At 40.5% G+C, this 20033-nt stretch overlaps 1 protein-coding gene across 1 annotated transcript in view; it reads right to left on the bottom strand.

Annotated features, from left to right (window-relative positions):
- Positions 1-20033, bottom strand: part of cntln (centlein, centrosomal protein) — a 152410-nt gene that overhangs the window by 102047 nt on the left and 30330 nt on the right. Inside the window, exons 8-10 of the mRNA XM_036137579.1 lie at positions 19753-19968; positions 7499-7621; positions 1560-1679 (exon numbers count right to left, since the gene is read on the bottom strand). Of these exons, the coding sequence (XP_035993472.1) occupies positions 1560-1679; positions 7499-7621; positions 19753-19968 (459 nt within the window). The remainder of the gene's footprint in view (positions 1-1559; positions 1680-7498; positions 7622-19752; positions 19969-20033) is intronic.

Below are 20033 nucleotides of genomic sequence, written 5' to 3' on the forward strand. Positions count from 1 at the left end.
TCAAGGAAAGTTTCTCTTTAGGCTTCAGCTGTTTTTTCTTAACAAGTTTCCATTTCTCTGCTGAAAAGCAGCTTCATTGCTGTCACTCTCCAGATCTGCGCAGTGCCTGACCAACAGTCGGCACATCCTGACCTGAGCTGTGGATCTCTGCAGCTCCTCCAGAGTTACTATGGTCCTCCTGCTTCTCTGATTAATGCTCTACTTGTCGGAGCTACAGGTAGACGTCCATGTCCTGGTAGGTCTGCAGGAGGTCCATCTTCTCTCCAGGTCCAGATGATGGATCCATCAGAGCTCTGGCATGTTGTTGTAGAACCTGACCCTGCTGTAAACTGGACCAGAACTTCCTCCCTGACCCATCTGCTGGGTTCCTTGGTCTTGGTGGTGCTGGTTGTTCTCTACTGTTCTCTAACAAAACTCTGAGAACTTCAAAGAACGGTAGAAGATACTGACTCAGTTTCCTGATTGACTTCTGAAGGCAACAAGTTGCACTGGATTTTATTTCAGGGTTTCAGATTAAAAGGGACTGAATAATAATTAAAGTATTTCTGATTTTGATATAAATGCATGCCACACCTTTCAGATCTGTAAGTAAAATAAATGTGAGACAAATGGAGTAATTTCTTTCCACCTCACAGGTTATGCTACTTTGTGTTGGTCCATCACATAAAACCCAACGAAAACATTTTGTAACTTGACTAAAACGTGAAAAAAGTTCAAGGTAGGAAGACTTTTTGTGAATACTTTTCCAGGCACTGTAGTTTGGGCTTAAATTGAAGCTAACGGGTGAAAAGTTGACAAAGTGTCGAGATTCGGGTCATTTTTCACAGCAACACCTGGAGACTTGTGACTAAAACAACTCACATGGTGATGTTAAGGACATGTTTGGGTCGTTAGGCAACAAGGACCCAAACACTGGGCTGGATAGAAGGTAGAGCCAGAAACTCACGTGTCCACTGCAAAAAGGGAACTAAGTACAATTTTCTTGAAACGAGTGTATTTTACCTTGATTTGACCAGCTAAATAAGACCATTTAACCAGTGGAATGAGTATGTTTACCCCTAAAATAAGATAATTAGATATACTGCACTTGAAATAAGATGATGGAAATTAATTGTTCTTATTTTAAGTGCAAAACTCTTATTCCATTGGCAAATAGTCTTATTTAACGGCTCAAATCAAGGAAAAATACATAAATTTCAAGAAAATTTTACTTACTTTGCGTTCCCTTTTTTTGCAGTGATCCTAATAGCTCCACTTGTGACCCTAAAGGCCCATTTTGTGTGACTGCTCTGAACTTAAAGGCTTTTGGGCTTCCAATCATGAACTGAAAAGCCTTTTGGATGAGAGGTGTTTTCTATTTGTCTGTTGTTGTTGTGTTTTTATTGTATTTTAATAAAGGGGAACCAATGGTGTCGTTGCTGGCAACAAAAATCCTTTTCACTAAAATTGCAGCTATGTGTCAGCCCTGGTTCATCCCCTGGGTTTAGGGGCGTCTTAATGCCTCCGGACTCTTGCACAGTGCTGCATATGCTAAAATATTTAGTTGCTTTAGTGGTTACCTTGAGTTGCAGCAGCTCCTCCAGGTCCTGAATTCTTTGTTCTGCTTCGATCCTCCTCCCACCTCCCAACCCCGCGCTGCTGGCTGGGGACAGAGACCTGGACCGCTGCACGGGCGTTCCCTGGGAGAGGTGAGCAAAGAAGCACCGAGCTGAAAACTTGAGCGCACTTCACTTACAAAAAAAAAAAAAGACATTCACAGAGCCATGCAGCAATTAACATCTGCGGGAACGCAGAGTGAATGCCAATAACGGAATCGTCTGCGCTCATCCCGCTCCCACCTCACCTCGAGTAAAACGTGAACATCGCACCCTGGCCGGTGCGCACATATGCACACGCACAAACAAACACGCTGCCAGAGGAATAAGGAGAGTCGGCAGCAGCAGAAGGGAGGAGGCGCACATCTGTGTGTGTGTGTGTGTCTGTGTGTTTGGAGGCAGCAGTTGCAAGCTGAGAGCAGCAAAGGTTTCTCCCTGCAACTGGCTAATGAGTATGTTCATTTCCATTTACATTGTTTCTTTGACAATAATGATGTCCCATTAGGGGAGACTAAAGGGGCTATAGATTCCAGAATGTGCTGGGCTTCATTACAAGAGGTGGGCAGGGAGGCCGCTCTAATTGCTCTACGAGGGGCCTCCAGGTTACACTTGATAGGACAACTGGAAGAGCTGCCGATTAGGAGGGGGTGCAGTTCACTAGCCAGTCTCTTCTCTGGAAATAAATAAAGAAACGGAGAAGCGCTGGGGCCGCGCTCTACAAAAGCAGTGGGAACAATATGCTGGTGGAATATGAATATGAGAGGATGGGAGGCCCCATGCGGAGCCAAGGAGGGCTGACCAGATGGCAGGCTAAAATATGCAATGCGACTAAACGCCCAACAGTCCTTGGGCAGAAGTGCATGAGGAGTAAAGGAGAGGGAGGAGGAGGGTAAAGCGGGGAGGTTAATGATGAGATTGCGTAGAAGTTCAACACATTCTCCAGAATTGTGTTTTAATCAAAGCTTCCAAGTTGGTTCCCTGACAAAGTTACTGAACAGAAAAAGAACGTCTTTCAGATACTTTCCAAGCTGCGCCTCAGATTCTTCGGTACCTTTGTACGATCATTTTTCTCACCACCCTTCCAGAAAGGCCAGATCTGTGTATCGTCCGACTAATTGTTATCCTCTCTTAGTGAACAGTCTTCCACCTGAGCTGAGGAACGCTCCAGCTCCTCCAGACTTACCGTGGACCCTTGTCTGCTTCTCCGATTAATGCTGTCCTTGCTTGGCCTTTTAGTGAATGTGGACGGCATCAGCGGTTCTAGACAGGGGCCTCGTGTTGTGGCCCCTGCACTGAAGACATAACACTAAATCAATTTAACTTTTCACCTTTAGAGTTTTACTTTAATTATGGCTTAAAAATGAAGGTGTTGCACTTTTAGCTTCAGTCGTATTGAGATCGGATCACAGTTTCCATCTGCAACCTTCAGTTCCAGAGAGGCTCTTTGGCTCTGTGAGATGTTGTTTTATAACTTGACCTCCATTTAAACTTCTCAATTGTCTTCCTCATCGGTCTAGGTGTTTTCCATGTGCTTGACCTACGTTGTAGTTTAAGCTAAAAAAATATTAAAGGGTTACAGATGAGCACATGAGGACCAAAGTGAAGAGGAAGGCAGAGGAAGGCAGTGACAAAACCAAGATGGTGAGTGGTTGTGAAGTGGAGGTGTCAAAATGATGCTTAAATTAGTCGCACTGTTAGCTTAGCATGTAGCACCATTAGGCTGAGGGTAACAGTGCAACGTGCTAAGCTAACAGTACGTTTCAGAGCAACATAGAAAGGCCAGTAAGGCTCTTGAACGTGCATCGGTGAAGTTGTAAACCCCCCGGACAACATACGCTAACGCTAGCTGTTATTAGCCTGTCCGGCTCCCCCCTCGGGCTGCACTAAGCCACCCCCCCGCTTACAACATGCGGGTATGAAACAAGCTACAAACTGATCGAAAGACTAAAATGCAACTAAATTGTTGTGTAAAACATCTGTGAGCAATAAATGTCTTATGAATCCCTTGTTTATGAATCAATAATCAAAGGACGCAGTGGATTTTAAATAAAAACTGCTCAACACTTCTATTAGGATTAAAGTCTTATTTGTTAGTAACAAGACTGTATTTATTAAAATCCAATTTTACTCTTAGAGTATTTCTTTATATCTATCTAACACAGATTTGTGTATAAAAAGTCTGCTTGGGAATGGCCTTGGGGCCACAGCTGACTCTAGTGACCTGGGGAGCCAGGTTCTGCGGACTTGTCTGCATGGGTACCAACCATGTGTTCTAACTCACCCTTAATGACTTTTTGCAACTAATTAGCAGATTGATCTGCATATTCCTGACAAGTGGCGGGCCAATTGGCTTAGCCTGGACGTACAACAGGGAAAACACGGAGGCCAAAAATGGGAATCCAAAGCTAATCTTTGAAGAAGAGATGACCAATTATAAAGTCTAGCTCACACTGAGTTACATCCAGAAGTTTTCACGCTCTTTGGCCCCTTCTTCTGTTTTTGCCTTTTTTGTTTTCACATCACATAAGTCGATTTATTTTCAGAGTTAACACAAAAAGCAGGTTTTCAAACGATACTTTAAGTAAAGGTATATAGTAATTCCCCACTGAAAATAATACCTTTTGTTGCTTTTGTTGTGTTAATTATAACCGACAACAAGTCTTTCACATTCTGAGCTAATCTTTAACTACGCAACATTTGAGTTTGTTTTAAACACGAAAGGCCTGTTTAAAGTGATGACACGGCATCTCAGTCGCATTTAAGGCAAGGCAAGGCAAGGCAAATTTATTTGTATAGCACAATTCAGTACAGAGACAATGCAAAGTGCTTTACATGATTAAAATATAGGAAAATAAAACAGAATAAAAGCAAGTAGGGATAGTGTATAAACAAAAAAGAACATTTGAAAAAAGAATTTAAGACATAGACTATGCCACTTCATTTTGTTATGATTGAGATATTCAGAGGTGGACTTGTTGACGAGCTTTTGACCGCTGTCCTGCTACATAACACACGTGCTCATGAATTTAGGACTATGAACTGATGGTTGGACCGCGTCCTTCAGCACTTTATGGTAGACAGCAGAGTTCTTACTCCATCAATTACAAGTCATCCAGGTCCTGTAGAAGCAAAGCAACACCAGGCCACCACCACCACCACGTCTGACACACCTTCCAGTGAGTTTAGCTTTTGTCTCTTCAGTGCAAAGAATACCTTCTGTTCTGGGGATGTTTAAGATGTTTTTTGGCACATTTGAGATATCTCTTCTTTTTTTTTTTTATCTTTGATCAGCACAGGTTTTGACCTTTTGGTTTTCCCATGGAGGCCATTTTCACTAGTCATTACCCTATTGATAAGTCCTGAAGTCTGACCTTAACTGAGGCAGTGAGGCCCTGAAGGGCTTCAGATGTTTTGGGATCATTTATGACCTCCTGGATGAGTTATTGAGGAGCTCTTGGAGTAACGTGGAAGGCCAAGCAGTCCTAGGAAGGTTCACCATTGTTCCAGGTTTTCTCCATTTATGGATAACGGATCTCACTTTTATGGTGCTTTCAGACCAAACGCGATTTGAGAGTCAAAAAGGCGTCCAGTGCCTCAACTTGGACACGTGTGCAGCGCGACAAGAAATGCGGACAGGCTGGTTTGATGCGCAGTGGGAGGAGCTGCCCTGTTCTTTTCCTCAAATGCAGGGAAATAGTTACCGTGGTAAAAGTTTTGATAACTTCCCCGAGATTCTCACTAATCCTCCTCCAGATAGCGTCCTTTACTTTAGTGAGAACTCGACTGATCATAAATAATAGGAGGGGCACAAACAGCAACGATCAGCTTGTCCCCTATTGTCGACTTCCCGGCTTTTCGTAGTCCTTTCCGTCGCGTTGGAAAATCCGCCACTACGCCGTACAGCAGGGTCTCTCTGATTGGTTGACACTTCCAGCTGCAAAAGTTCAGATCTTCCAACTCTAGCGTCCGGTCGCTCCAGACGCTGAAAGCTCAAAATATGCCGCTCCTGACCAGTTAAACGTTCCTAGTGGCGCGTCCATCATAGACTTTGCATGTAAACCAGATGCCCTGGCGATCAAAACAGGTTTGGTCTGAACGCAGTACTGGAAACCGCTTTGTGACACTTTTCAGACTGATAGATGTCAGCGACTTTCTTTGATCTTGTACCGTACTTCAAGCTGTAATTCAAGTCATTTTCTAAATTAATCAGTAGTGTTGCGCCGATGCCAGTTTTTGGCCCCGATACCGATATCCGATACCATCTGTTTGAAATTAATCTGTGTATATATATGAAGAACTGCATACTACTTAGGGTAGTAGAACTTTTTATTGCCTACCTGGAATGGGTGATAATAGTTAAATAAACTTTTGGCACTCTAAGGCCAAAATAGTGCAACATTTGTTAAATTATAACATGTATAATAGTAGTGCAACAGTAAGACAGTAAAATTACATTAATAATTGAATAATCTCTTTTAAACCCTGAGTTTTGGCTCTCAAATGCCAAAATAGTGCAACTTTCATGAACTTATATAATATGTATAATACTAGTCGGGAGAGAGAAGGCTGCGTTCAAGTGACATAGAAACATCAAAATGGTATCGGTGCCTATTTGTTGGTACTCGCCGATACCGATACCACCATTTTAGATACTGGTATCTGTATCAGTGCAACACTATTAATCAGGCCTGCCAGTAATCAGATGTGACCGCAGACTGCATAGAGGCTCCACAAAGTGCAATCCACACAAAGGCCTAGGGAACAGAAAAGCTGCTAAAAAAAATAAAAACAAAAATCTAAGAAAGCCAGCACAGTTCTGGAAACACGTTTTTTGACACATGAAACCAAGAATGATAGCAGGAAAAAGGTCAAGAATAAGGCGTGGAGCAGCTCCTGGTCCAAAGCATAGCACATCCTCTGTAAAACACGGCGGAGGCAGTGTGATGGTTTGGGGCTGCCTGGCTGCCAGAGGCTCCTGGACACTTGTGTTTATGGATGAAGTGACGCAGGAGCAGCCTGACCAATCCTGCCGTGTTCAGACGCCTCACATCTGCTAAACGCAGTCAGATCCATCAGGTGACGTTTCATGATGCAGATGGACAATGAGCCGAAACGTCCAGCCAAAGCAACCCAGGATTTTATCAAAGCTGATAAGTGGGATATTCTTCAACGGTCAAGTCAGTCGCCTGATCTCAACCCCACTGAGGGTACATTTCCCCTTTAAACTGTGAAATAAAGCTGGAAGTGGACTTCAGCTGCATCTGAGTTGTTTGATTTAAAATTCATTGCGGTAATATACAGATCCACTGTTAGAAAAAAGTTGTCTCTGTCCACATATTTATGAACCAGACCGGAGGAGTTGAGATCCGTAATCCAAACGAAGCCGTTTTTGGAGACGCAGGTGGATTGTAACGGCTCGGACAGTATCATTATATCACGCCTGTAAAAACAAGTGGAGAGGTGCTTCATTTAAGACATAATGAGGACATGTGAATAAATCAAGCAGTGTTCCTTGAGGCCATCCCTTAGCGAGTGAGGCCATCTAGAAACTTGTCCTGCCAAACTTATGAAAGGGATACTGAGAAGATCAAAAGCTTCTTTTCTTGCTCATAAGGTACTGCTGAAGCGGTAAATTAGCTGGTGTCTGAGCCCAAGGCATGCGTGAAACCAGCAGCACACGCCGGCCCGGTCACAGTAGGAGGGGCCAGCGAGCGAGTGTGTGTGTTGGGAAGACCGGGACAAAGGTTGGCAGAAGCTGGATCGGATGAATCACAAGGTTCTCAAAAGACCGCTTTCTTTGTATCCCTCCTCTACGGCTTTGATCTAATCTGAGCAAATTGTGTGGGCATGCTCACCCACGTGCTGTCTTTCGCTGTAATTGCCGGCACTGTTCATTGGCCTACCTGCAGTCTTTTGACACTGCTGGTGGATCGCTGATGGAAATTTCTGTCCCCTGGCCTCGGACATGAACCCTGCGCGGAGGCCCGGTCTGACTGAGCTGCACCGTTTTGCTCTGAAGCTCCAACCTGCAAGAAAACACACGATCAATTTTAGATTAGAAACAAATAGGCAGACATTTACACTGCAAAAAGGGAACTAAAAGTAAGTAAAATTTTCTTGAAATAAATGTATTTTCCTTGATCTGAGCAGCTAAATAAGACAATTTGCCGATGGAATGAGTATTTTTGTACCCCTAAAATAAGATATTTAGATATCCTGCACTTGAAATAAGACGATGGAGACGAACTATTCTTATTTTAAGTGCGAAAATCTTATTCCATTGGCAAATAATCTTATTTACTTGCTCAAATCAAGGAAAAATGCACTAATTTCAAGAACCTTTTAATTACTTTTAGCTCACTTTTGCAGTGTTCTCCTAATAAAGATTTAGTGCCACATTTTACTGGAACCTGGACAGAAAATATAAATATAAAACAAAGTCTAAAAGAAATATGTGCCAGCAGCTATACTTAACACTTATTCTCTTATATAGTGAAAGTTACAGGTTATCGCAATAAAATGTGTAGACAATTCTGAATTTGGAAGCTCCTTGTAACTGTAGTTACATATGGTGAAAGTAATCCATGAAATTTAAGGTTAAAAAACAGTTTTTCAGAGACAAGAACCATACATCAGGCTTTCACCAAACCCACTCCTGTGGTTGTTTTAGCATCGGTGTTTCCACCAGTAAAGAAGCGGCTCTAACGCCTAACAGCTGCCACTATCCGAGCACCGACTCCTCACTGGACCAGAAAACAGATCCATGACTGGCAGAGGATGAAGAGAGGCTCAGGAAACCAAATATGATGTTGGGAAAATCATCACTGTTATCACTACAGAGATACTTTAAGTCCTGTGGTTTGTCTTAGACAAAATCCAGATTTTTTTTTTCCACTTTGATCAGTTCACAATAAACCTAATTTCCTAAAACACCGGCTCTGCGTGACGGACACTACAATTTGGGTAATGTAGGAAAAAACACGCAGGAAAAGAGACTCAACGTCAATAAAAATAAGGACTAGAACAGAATTCAAAGTTCACAACTGTTTCCAGCTGAATTTATTTTCAGGATGTAAAGTTTGATTTTAAACACCGATCTTCATTATAGTCTTAGACTTAGACTTTCTTTATTGTCATTTTGTATACACAGAGTGCATACAGAACGAAATTTTGTTTTCACACAGCTCAGAAAGATTGCAGTAACTCTACAGGATACCTTGCAGTGAATTACAGTACAGGATAAAGTGCAGTGATAAATCTCAGTCGCTTACAGGATATGTTTCAATTGACTTCCGGATAAAGTGCAGCAGTGAACAGTAGGCAGTTGAAATGTAAACAATGTAAGACAAATGTAAACAAATATGCAGTAAGGTGCAGCAGTGATTTAAAAGTAGACAGTTGCATTGTAAACAGTTTTGCAGTACGTTTCTGGGTAAGGTGCAGCAGCAATTTTGCAGGATACGATACAAATGTGCAAATGTACAAATGTGCAAATTTGCACATTAATATTAGTCACATTAACAGGTGGCGGTTTAAAGATCCTGCTAGAAAACAAGTCGGTCCTGTCTGCAGCACATTTATGAAATACCACATAAAGGATGTTTGTCCACATCACGTTTGAATCAGGAAACCAGAAGATCTGTAACATGTCAAATAATGTGGTTCGTGCAGATAAATATTCGTCTCCCTGGACTGTGATCCATGAATATAAAAGTCAATTGGTTTAATCTAAACATTGTGGTCTTCATTATTTCCTAAAACGTGTGAACCTTTTAATGTCTGGTATAGACACAGATTAGAAACAGACTTTTTGGGGGAGTATTAAAGACATAAAATTACTAATATGAGAAAAAAGTCATAGAAGAATAAAGTAAAAAAAAAAAGATAAAAGTGGTAATATTATGAGAAAAACGTCATATTATGAGAATTAAGGAGGAACATTACCAGATGAGGAGATGTTGTTTATATTTTTGTTTAGGATGTGATTTTTACAATATTAGGTAAAGATACAGGTCTACACGTGGATGCTATAAACAGAGTCCAAGTTTTTGTGACTTAGTCTCTCCAAAATTGCATCTGCTCTGTAAAGGCATCAGGGCTTTAAACATCATATGTATATATATATGTATATATATATATATATATATATATATATATATATAAAAACACAACCACAGGCTGAGATTTGAACCCAGGAGCTTAGTCTGTAAGGCCAACAGTGCCAACATCTGCACCACCATCCAACCCACACTTTAGTTCAGCTGCTGAAAATAAGTTAGTTTTATAAAGTTTATTTTATTGTTTGATGACTGATTTTTTTTTATAGCCTTTTTGTGTTTTGATGGAGCGTGAACAGAGATACGTCAACATTAATGTTTACACAGGTGCATTTTTACGTTAATATCACCTGGAAATATGCACATCTGTTTTTTTTTTTCTTAAGTGTTTGATTTAAAAAAGTGTGAAGCGTAAAAGAAAACGTGAGCTGCTATCAGCAACACGTCAAAGTAAAAGTTTTTAGAGAAACAAAGGCATTAACAGCGTGCTATACTTGGAGGCCAGGTCGCAGGATGTCATCACCTTTTTTCTCCAACAAGTCCTGATTGCATTATCAGAAACCTGGCATCTGGGCGTGACCTTGTTAACTGCCAGGGTAATCAACTTTAACCAAATGGGAGGAGAGGGGATGATAAATTATTAGTGAGGAAGATTTTGTTCATGTTTTATTAAATTGGCCTGTCAAAGGGGGCTGGTCAAATTATCTGGGGCCTCGTTTATTGGAGGCCGGCCATATTGGCGCATCTGTTACAATTATTTATAATTTCCAGGCAGGCAGCAGGACGAAGTGGGTTTTTTCAGCATCAGCCACATAAAGCAATTTAGAAATTAACTGATGTGGGAGGGCCTGACTTTTCCTCATTCAATCTTTCTCCAAATGCTGATTTTAATTATCTAAAAAACAGTGAAACTGAAGTGAGGAGGAAAGACATGAAAAGTGAAAATATAAACACAACCCAACCGTCAGACAGGGGAGAGGATGTGATTGAACGAGGAGAATATGCAGGTGCAGGGAAAAAAGGACTGTGAAAAGGATGAGGAGGGGTGGTGGTGGTGGGGGGGAGCAAAAGAGAAAAAGCCGGTCTCGGTAATTACTGAACACGATTAGGTTCTTGGGGGATCTTGTCTGGCACTCGCGGCCCTCGCTGGTGAGGATGCGGCAAGCGAGACCATATGGAGCGAGGCTGGTGATTGTGCTCCCTGAAGCTCGTGACCCGTCTGCTGCCGAGCCCTTGAGCTGAATCCGAAATGAGACTTGCCAGGCCTAATGTTCTACACATGCACCATTTATGCCACAAAACAAATCTGATCACTGTTAATTATGGAGCAGCCATAATCAGGAGGTGCTCCCCCACACACACACACACACACACACACACGCAGACACGCTCACTCAATCGCCGCCACAGAAATCTGCGGAGTGACAGAAGAGATCGGACCGACCCGAGGAGCGAGGGGCGACGGGGCGCCTGCTCCCAACCAGGGCAGGTGCACTCTGTATTCATGATGGTGCGTCTTCAAAGAATGTGCGCGTGAATATATGCATGAGCGTCGGTGTTACCCGGTTGTGCGGTGGGAAGGGACAGCACGCGGGGTGTTGGATGTTTTCCGTGTGTTCGCTGCCCTGCGTCCTCCCACACAGTTAGTTTGACCCGCTCGGCTTTGCTCTAACGAGTGAGCGCGGCTCTCTGCAGCGGCGGCGGCGGCGGCGGCACATGGCTGTGCTTCATTAATGAGGCGGGCTGTGCTACACGGAGGCTCTCATCTAATGAGAGCTGTTGAGCTTGTAAAACACACCGCTGGCGTCCGTGCCGCTCTCACTCTGGAGGTAGGCCCGGCTTCAATCACACACACTCACACCTAAACTAATGTTGATGGTGTTATGTGATGAAAACGGGAGTCCACACTAGACTAAAAACACAGTATCCAGTTAAACTTTTATAACAACAAGTATTTTAAGATTTTCTGTTAATAAAGCAGGTATTAATACATTAATGAGATAGTGACAATAATATTCTTTGAAAAGCGTAGAAACAAGCCGATCATTTTTCTTTGCTGCTCCAAATTTCCGATTTATTTTGCACAGCAAAAAAGAACTAAAAATAACTAAAAATAAGTCAAGTTTTCTTGAAATTAGTGCATTTGTCCTTGATTTGAGCACATAAATAAGATGATCTGCCAATGGAATGAGTATTTTTGACCCCTAAAATAAGATAATTATATATAGTACACTGTAAATAAGATGATGGAGATGAGTTGTTCCTATTTTAAGTGTAAAAATCTCATTCCATTGGCAAATCATCTTATTTACTTGCTCAAATCAAGGACAAATACATCCATTTAAAGAAGATTTGACTTATTTTTAGTTTTGTTTTTGCAGTGTGAGCTGGCGATTCTAGTTTCTCCATAATAATACACGTTGATTGCACTTCATTTAAAAACTTCATTTAAAAAAAAAAGATTTCAAAGTCAGGATAAAACAAATAAAACGGTACAAAGAAACCTTAAAAAAAACTCATAGACCAGTGGGAAATACTTGTTTAAAAAGACGTTAAACATAATTGAAGGCATATAAAATTCTTATTTTAAATTTTAGAAACTTTTATTTGTCATATTGTTGAACACTGCAGATCGGTTTTCCTCACTCCTCTCTGTCATTTGGTTTCCATGGCCTCTGTGTCCTTTAGCATCGTGGGAACCAGGACTGCACAATATTCAGAAAGCATGTAGTTACAATAACGACAACATGGATTGCAAATAATCCCCATTTTCTATACTCGTCTTTGCTTCCCATCGTCACAATTTTCCCACCACTTTGTAAGCTTCACCATCTCGGTCACTAAAATCCACATCAAGTGTGGAGATCACAGGTGGAGAGAATGTGTCCAAATGGTGAAGGCAGAAATTGACTGCATGGGCGCTTAAAACATACACCCTACCAAATGTGGCGTCTGAGCAGTGAAATAACTATTTAGCCCATTTGATACTGTGACAACATAAGCGATTTAAAAACCTTAAATCCTCTAGTGCAAATCCGCTGATGGTTCCTATAAAGAGGCGACAGGCAGCTGGAGTCAGATGGTCACGGTTAGGCAGCTCTACTGAACACAGTGGTGGGCATCTACTGCAGAGAGATATTAATAATGCATGTCAAACCAGCCTTTTGCAAAAGTAAGAAGTTTAAAACAGCAACTTGCTGATTCTTTTTAGCAAGGCTTCATAAATTCTAAGGATGATGTTAATGATGATTAAAACAAACACTAAAAACGTAGGTGACCTGTCTGAGGGGACTGTGAATTTTTTTTAACCTGTTTTTACCTGGTGTACCTTTAACCCTACACCAAAAATAATAAAATAACTACTGAGAAGGAATTATTATTATTAACAACAACAATAATAATATAAGGTAGGAGCAGATAAAAGACAATGGTTGTCTTTTTATATTGGTTTCACCTGTATAACGGGAATAAGAACCAATTTTGTCAGGTGTTTTTGGGATCAAAAACAATAAAGAAACATTCAACTGCGACTGAAATCGGCCATATTTCCCCCGGATTAGCTGTTACCTTTGATCTGTACATGTCATTTAGACTTTCTGCTGGTTAATTAAAGGTATTAATTAACATTTTTTTCTGTCTACATCAACAAATGAGATGCTGTCCGAGACGCTTTGTGTAGTTTAGTAAAAACCAGAAAATGGTAGCACACGCTTGGATGCATAAATGTTCTTAAACTCCACTGATTTTCTTCTGTATATGTGACTGGTACTCAGCTCATAAATATGGGGCGTCAGCCACAACGCTCATCAAAATAGCAAAATAAAAAAATTACAAAAAACTGTAAATGCTGTAAAAATAAAATTATGAAATAAAAAGTAATCAGAACATCTGGTCTCTGATAAAATTTATCTGACCTGATTTCTCAGCATCCCTATTCTATTTTTGGTTTATCTGAGGTTATTTTTCTTTGTGCAAGTCATATTTTTTAATTGTGTGGGCTGTGTTTGTATCTTTGTAACCTTTTGGCTTCCATGTGACTTCATGCTGATCTCTAATTGGTTACTCAGGTTACGTCCGCACTGTAGGTATTGAAGCTCAATTCAGATTTTTTGCTGAAATCCAAATTTTTTGGGGTGGCTGTTGATGCTAATATTAAATGCGACCGGCATCATGCAGCTGTCTGAATGGTTCAAGACCACAAAGCGCACTGTTTACAGAAGAAATGGTTCAAAAGTGTTCAATAAAGTTTTGTTATTAAAGTTGTTACACAATGGGAGCCGACAATATGAAGACCACATCATAGCAAGATGAAGCAAGGTAAGAAGAAAGTAGAACGACAACAAAACAGGAGAGAATGGCGCTGATAAAGAATGTTTCATTTCACGAAGCTTTCGCTGGAGGAAAGAAAGCGGAGAAAGGAATTTACAACGGACCGACCAGAGTTAAAAATCCAGCAGCAGCCAAGTGACTGTGGATGTATTTTCAATGTTCAAGTAGTTTATTGCTGTGTGGTAATTTCAGACCTCTCGTAGGTTCCCCTAAATGTTTCATCACCAGTCGCCACTGATTGTACTTTTAAAAAAAGGAACCTGTTTTTTTTTTTATTTATTAAAAGGGCAATTCTTTAAATATTTTAGCACATATTTATAATAATGAATCTGTTTTAACCTTTAAATTAGCACATGCTGGTCAAAATCGTTATGGTGTAACGCTAAATCAAAGTATGGTACAGCTTCATTCATTTTTCGTTAAAACAATAATAACATTTTTAACGTTTCACTAATGGTTTCACACGCTCATGTAGTTCTTCGGTTTACTTTAAATACGGTTTTCTGAGCGAACACGCCTGGTTTCATTTTCCTGTTCCAGAGATGATGAGCGTATCAGACAGAGCTGAACCACTGCCCGCCTGATTACCAACACACCCGCCATTCAGCCTGGTGTTACATCCAAAAAGTTCTGTAATGGATTCTGATGTTAGTTTTTACTCAGTGCTCGGGTCTGTTAGCAGCCAAACATCAGAAAACTGTTAATACCTTGAAGCAGTTCGAGAGACAGTTGTAATTAGGAAAAGTTCATTTCTATTTTTGGTGACTCCCACTTGTAGCCATGACCCGCTAATCTGTGTACACATCGGCGTTTGTCGTAACGTACATTTAGCTGTTGGTACAGTCTGCAAAGAGTACAAATAAAAACAAAAGAAAGTTAGTATCTGTGAAGAGCATGTAAATATGATCCACAATGGGCGTCTCTCCCCTCTCCCATCCTCCTCCTCAGCCCATTTTTCTGCGGGAGGGGTGTTCAAAGCAGTCGCTCTGGTGCGTATTTAAATGAGCGCTGCGTCTCCCGTCTATGCTCCTGTTGTGATCACCACTTTGATCACCTCCAATGTAACTCTCACCAAAAACATTTAAAATTAAAATGGAATCTGCCCTAACAACCTGAGCATTGGAAATTTAACAGGTGTTCGCAGGCATGTTGTTAAAGAATCTGCGATTATGTGCTCAGACAGGCGCACCTTTAGTGAAAGAGGCGCCCGTGTAGACCCAGACCGGCATGCATACAATCTGTCAGTGAAATTACAGAGAGGGAGACGGAAAGCCTTCCTGACTGAATGTTCTACCCTGGCATACCTGATGGGTTCTCGTTTAATGTGAGTAAAACAGTTACAGCTACATGTCTAAACCACTTTTATTCATTTCTAGCCCACAATTATAAACTATGCATTTGTTGTTACTAAATGATAAAAACTGTAGAGATGAAAATTATTACTGAAGACCAAATAAATGAAAACAGGTTGGATGGTGAACATTTTAAAGCTGCATAGCCAGGTTACTTGACTTTTTAAATTTATAACGTCAGAAGGTCACTCTGGTTCCATACAAAGTTTTTATGAAAGATTAACATTGTGCTGACATATTAGTTGTTATTTTGGTGTTTTATGTTTTGTTTTTGCTCAGTTTGTTAGTAAATAAAGCCTTTGGTGTTTATGATTTTAACGGAAGTACGTACTGCACATGCACAGCAGGGGTTAAAACAAGGATGTGACTAACGGCTATTAGCGTCTCCAGGTGAAACAATGCCGAATGGTCCAAGAGCGAGTGAAAAAAAACAAAAAAACAAACAAAAAAACCCCGCAAAATATATCTGATTCCAAGAGGGAAAAGCCTTATCTGGGTCCCAGGTATTAAGTGTTCACTTATATACAGTAATCTTATAATTTATTTATTTATTTATTTATGTTCTTTCACTTTCTTTTTTCAAATATCACATTACACATGTCAGCTTACATAATAATGTATATGATTTAGCAATGGCATCTAGGTGTTATTCGAGTGTATCTGTTGCTTTATGTCTGTTGGTTGTGCTGTTCTTTTTGTGTCTCTTTCCAGGTGATGGAGCAGACAAAGAAGGTTTTATCATTCTCTCCCTTTTATCTCCTCTTTCTTTCACCTCTACTCTTTTTTTTCTTTTCTTTCACTTTTTGTTCTTCCTTTACTCTCCCATTGTCATGTCCATATAATTTGAAATTCTCCTTGCAGGAATCATAATAAAGCTATTTACAAGCACAAATCAAGCGGAGCACTATGGCGAAAGCTGTTTGCTCCACTTGTAAAAGCAAAATCTGTCGAGCTCTATTTGGCATTGAGACATCAATTCCTATTGCCACATTGCTAGACAGGACACTGGGAGAAAAAATTACTTCCTTATTCACGAAGAAGAAAAGCATTCCCACAGCAAGATGCTCCCACCACCATGCATCATTGTGGTATAAACAGCCTATTTTCACAGAGATTTAATTATATATATAAGGAATCTAAAGCCATTTTGAAGCTTTCTGAAGACCAACAGTTGCACTAGACTTTATTTGGAGGTATCAAATTAAGGTGGCTGGATAAATATAGTATATACACGTCATACTTGTCAGCTTTGAAACCACATCACAATTGGGAATTGCTCAGTCACATAAAACCCCAGCAAAAGACACGGAAGTTTGTGGTTTTGAAATGACAAAATCTGAAAACATCCAAAGGGTATAAATACTTTTCCAAGGTACAGCAGTGAAGCAATTCAAAGCAGCTCATTACTGTGCAGCCCTTCATGTTTAAGAATATGGGCTAAAGCTGAATTACTTTTAACTGCTAAAAAAAAAACAAAGTTTCCTGTGAAATATTTAGTTTAGTGTTTGAGCTGTTATTAAGCTAAGTTCAAGGCTACCGCTGAATTAGCCACAGTGGATATCTGGAGTATTAACCACATACATATAAAACTTACCCACCACTCAAACACACATCCACACACACAGCACTATCTGCATCTGCTCTAAATGTACTGTAGTATTAATTACTGAGGGAACGCTGCAGAACTGTATTTAATTACTGACTAAATGAAGCATTTAGACTTTACTGCTGGTTTAATTAACCGGGTTAAGTGAGATACGGTGATTGTAACTCACTTAACATTTGAGCTGATATCTTTTGACTTCCACAGTCTGGGGGCAGCAATTTCAGAAAATATCAACCGATGATCAAATTAAATAATTACTGTCTGTGGAGGAAGAGATATTGCAAGACTCCTGGAAAATGTTATCTTAAGCTGAGATAGGATGCTGTTCAAACTGAATCAAGTTAGAGGAGATTAGGAGACTTTTTTATGCAAACTGCTGCTTCCTGCAGCGTTTAATAAACTATTTATGCAGCCTTTACCATAACCCTGCTTATAATTCTGTAAATTACGTAAACTATCAGAATCTGCAGTCCAGCACACCGTTTGTCACTGGGACCATGGTTTAAATGCTGCAGTTGTTTCTTGGCTAATTTTCTTAAAAGGATTCCTGATTCCAACATTAATATTTTTCCGCTTGCTTCTTTGTTATACACATGAAGTAAATAGGTGAGAAGTAAAGACTTAAGTTAAGAACTACAGCGAGTGCCATTTCTCACAAATGCAAGACCGTCTTATATTTCCTAAAATTTTAATGATCCTCAAGACAAAAGGTGTACGACCTGCTGCAACAGGTGAAAAACTAACAGCATTTAGAAAAAACAAGACACCCAGACTCTCAAACATGGTGGTGTTTATTTTATATTAGGGTAGTCTAAAATATCGATACTATGAAAAGTATCGATACTCAAACGTTGTATCCGGATACAATACTATTTTCTCATGGTATCGATACTAAATATTTTGCATATGAGGCAAACAAAAAAGGAAAACCCAAAGATCTTGAGCGGATTGTGTGCAAAAGTGCTTTAAAGTGGCGTCAACGAAGTCAAGCAGCACAACAAACTTGGTCAAACATCTCAAGGAGCGACACACCCTGGCCTTCCCGATGAAAACCAACAGATTAATAAATTAAAGTTCCCGTTCATAATTTAATTTAACACATTAAACATATTACTGATATTAGTGTGACCGGTGATCCGCATTAATATTGTGATTAGCTGTGGCTAGCATGCTGCTAGGCCTGTGTTAATTTGGGTTATTTATTTAGCATTTATTAGCACACTTATTAAACTAGCATCAGTGATTCTGCTAAGAAAACACATTCCATGTTGAGATTGAAAAAGGTTTTAAATGTTAATATAATATTTTTATGCCTTTAATTATCTCACTTTTTTTGTGCCTGCAGTATCTAAAATGGTATCGAGTATCGAATAATTTCCTGGCTGTCGGCATCGGGTTTGAAATTGTAGATTCTTGACATCCCCGTTTTACATTTTTGTTCAAATCTTCAAACCCAAATTAACAATAAATAAATAAGGTGTACACATATCACTATTCTGATCTTCATCACTGAGCTGATAGTAGCAACAAATAGACTATTGCTTACAGTGTTACATTGTTTTTCATCTCAATTGTTTACATAAATCGCTGCTGCAGCTTTATCCTGAAAAATACTGAAATCTACTGTGATTTTTAGAGTGATTTCTAGAGTGATTCTTTTCAAGCTGTATGCAAACGAAATTTCATTCTGTACGCACTTTGTGCATACAAAATTACAATAAAGATATCTATCTATCTATCTATCTATCTATCTATCTATCACACTGCAAAAACAGATCTAAAAATAAGTAAAATGTTCTTAAAATTTGTGTTTTTGTCCTTGATCTGAGCAGGTAAATAATATTATTTGCCAATGAAATTAGTATTTTGACCCCTAAAATAAGATAATTAGATATACTGCACTTGAAATAAGAAGGTAGAGATGACTTGTTCCTATTTTAAGTGCAAAAATCTCATTCCTTTGGCAGATCATCTTATTTAGCTGCTCCAATCAAGGACAGATACGCTCATTTTAAGAAAATGTAACTTATTTTTAGCTCCGTTTTTGCAGTGCACTATGACAGCGCAGGTGGAAGCGGCGTCTTTGTGGGGCTGGAAATGCTCTGCAGACATTTCAGCTGGAGCAGAAGAAACCCTCCCAAACTGTCAAAGCGTAACCCCAGTGCTGCTTTTCTAAGCCAGGTGTGTGGTCCGAGTACACCGATCACCACATCATTAAATGCTATTAAAGGTCTCGATCGCCTTGGGGGGACTGTTCAAAGGCACTGAACTGAAGTCAAACTCCCGCTGACTGACAGACGCAGAATTGTAACTCTAACATCATCTTCAAGAACATTACTGGCCTCCAATTAAATCAGCTCCATTCACCTCCTTTTCTGGCTCTCTTTTTCCGACCTGAGTGTGTTAGACGGACTTAAAGTTGCTTGAGTGGTGGGAGATAAAGAAGATTGATAAAGTAGGTAAATCAGAGAGTCCGCGCGTGCCGAGGCCTGAGAGGGAGAGAGGATCAGAAAGCTGACATAAAAGACAGCAGCTAGCGCGAAGAGAAACGGATAGATCAAGGGTGAGCTAGTGCAATATCAAACAGTTACAGACCACCACTACAGGCCACGGTGGGCCGGGTCAGTTGCTGCGTGTAAATCCGCCTACATGCAGCTGATGACGTTCAGGCACCAGCCAGAGCTAAACTGGCTGCAAATCACAGTAAAATCTGTTTATCAGGTCATTTAGAACGCTGCAAAAACAGAAAGACGGAGATAAAACTGAAAATATCCCACGTTTGCGTGGGAGACGACGACCTGCGGCAAGCTTACCTTAAAGTTGGTCTGTCTGTTGGGTGAGGGAGCTGCGTGCTGAGCGGGCTGCTGCAGAAGCTGGATTTGTTCCTGTTGTCTCTGCAGCTGAGCTTGGAGTTCAGAGATCTGCTCGTCTTTCTTCACCGTCTGGGCGCTGAGCTCCTGGTGACTCTGACGGAGTTTGGTCTCACTAGACACGAGGGCCTGGTAGCACTGACTCAGCTCCTTGTACAGCTGTCAACAAACAGGGAGATGGCAGACGAAGGTCAGCCAGTCACAGCAAACACACTTATTACGGG

Source organism: Fundulus heteroclitus, chromosome 5 (genome assembly GCF_011125445.2).
Source record: "Fundulus heteroclitus isolate FHET01 chromosome 5, MU-UCD_Fhet_4.1, whole genome shotgun sequence".
Classification (NCBI taxonomy): domain Eukaryota; kingdom Metazoa; phylum Chordata; class Actinopteri; order Cyprinodontiformes; family Fundulidae; genus Fundulus; species Fundulus heteroclitus.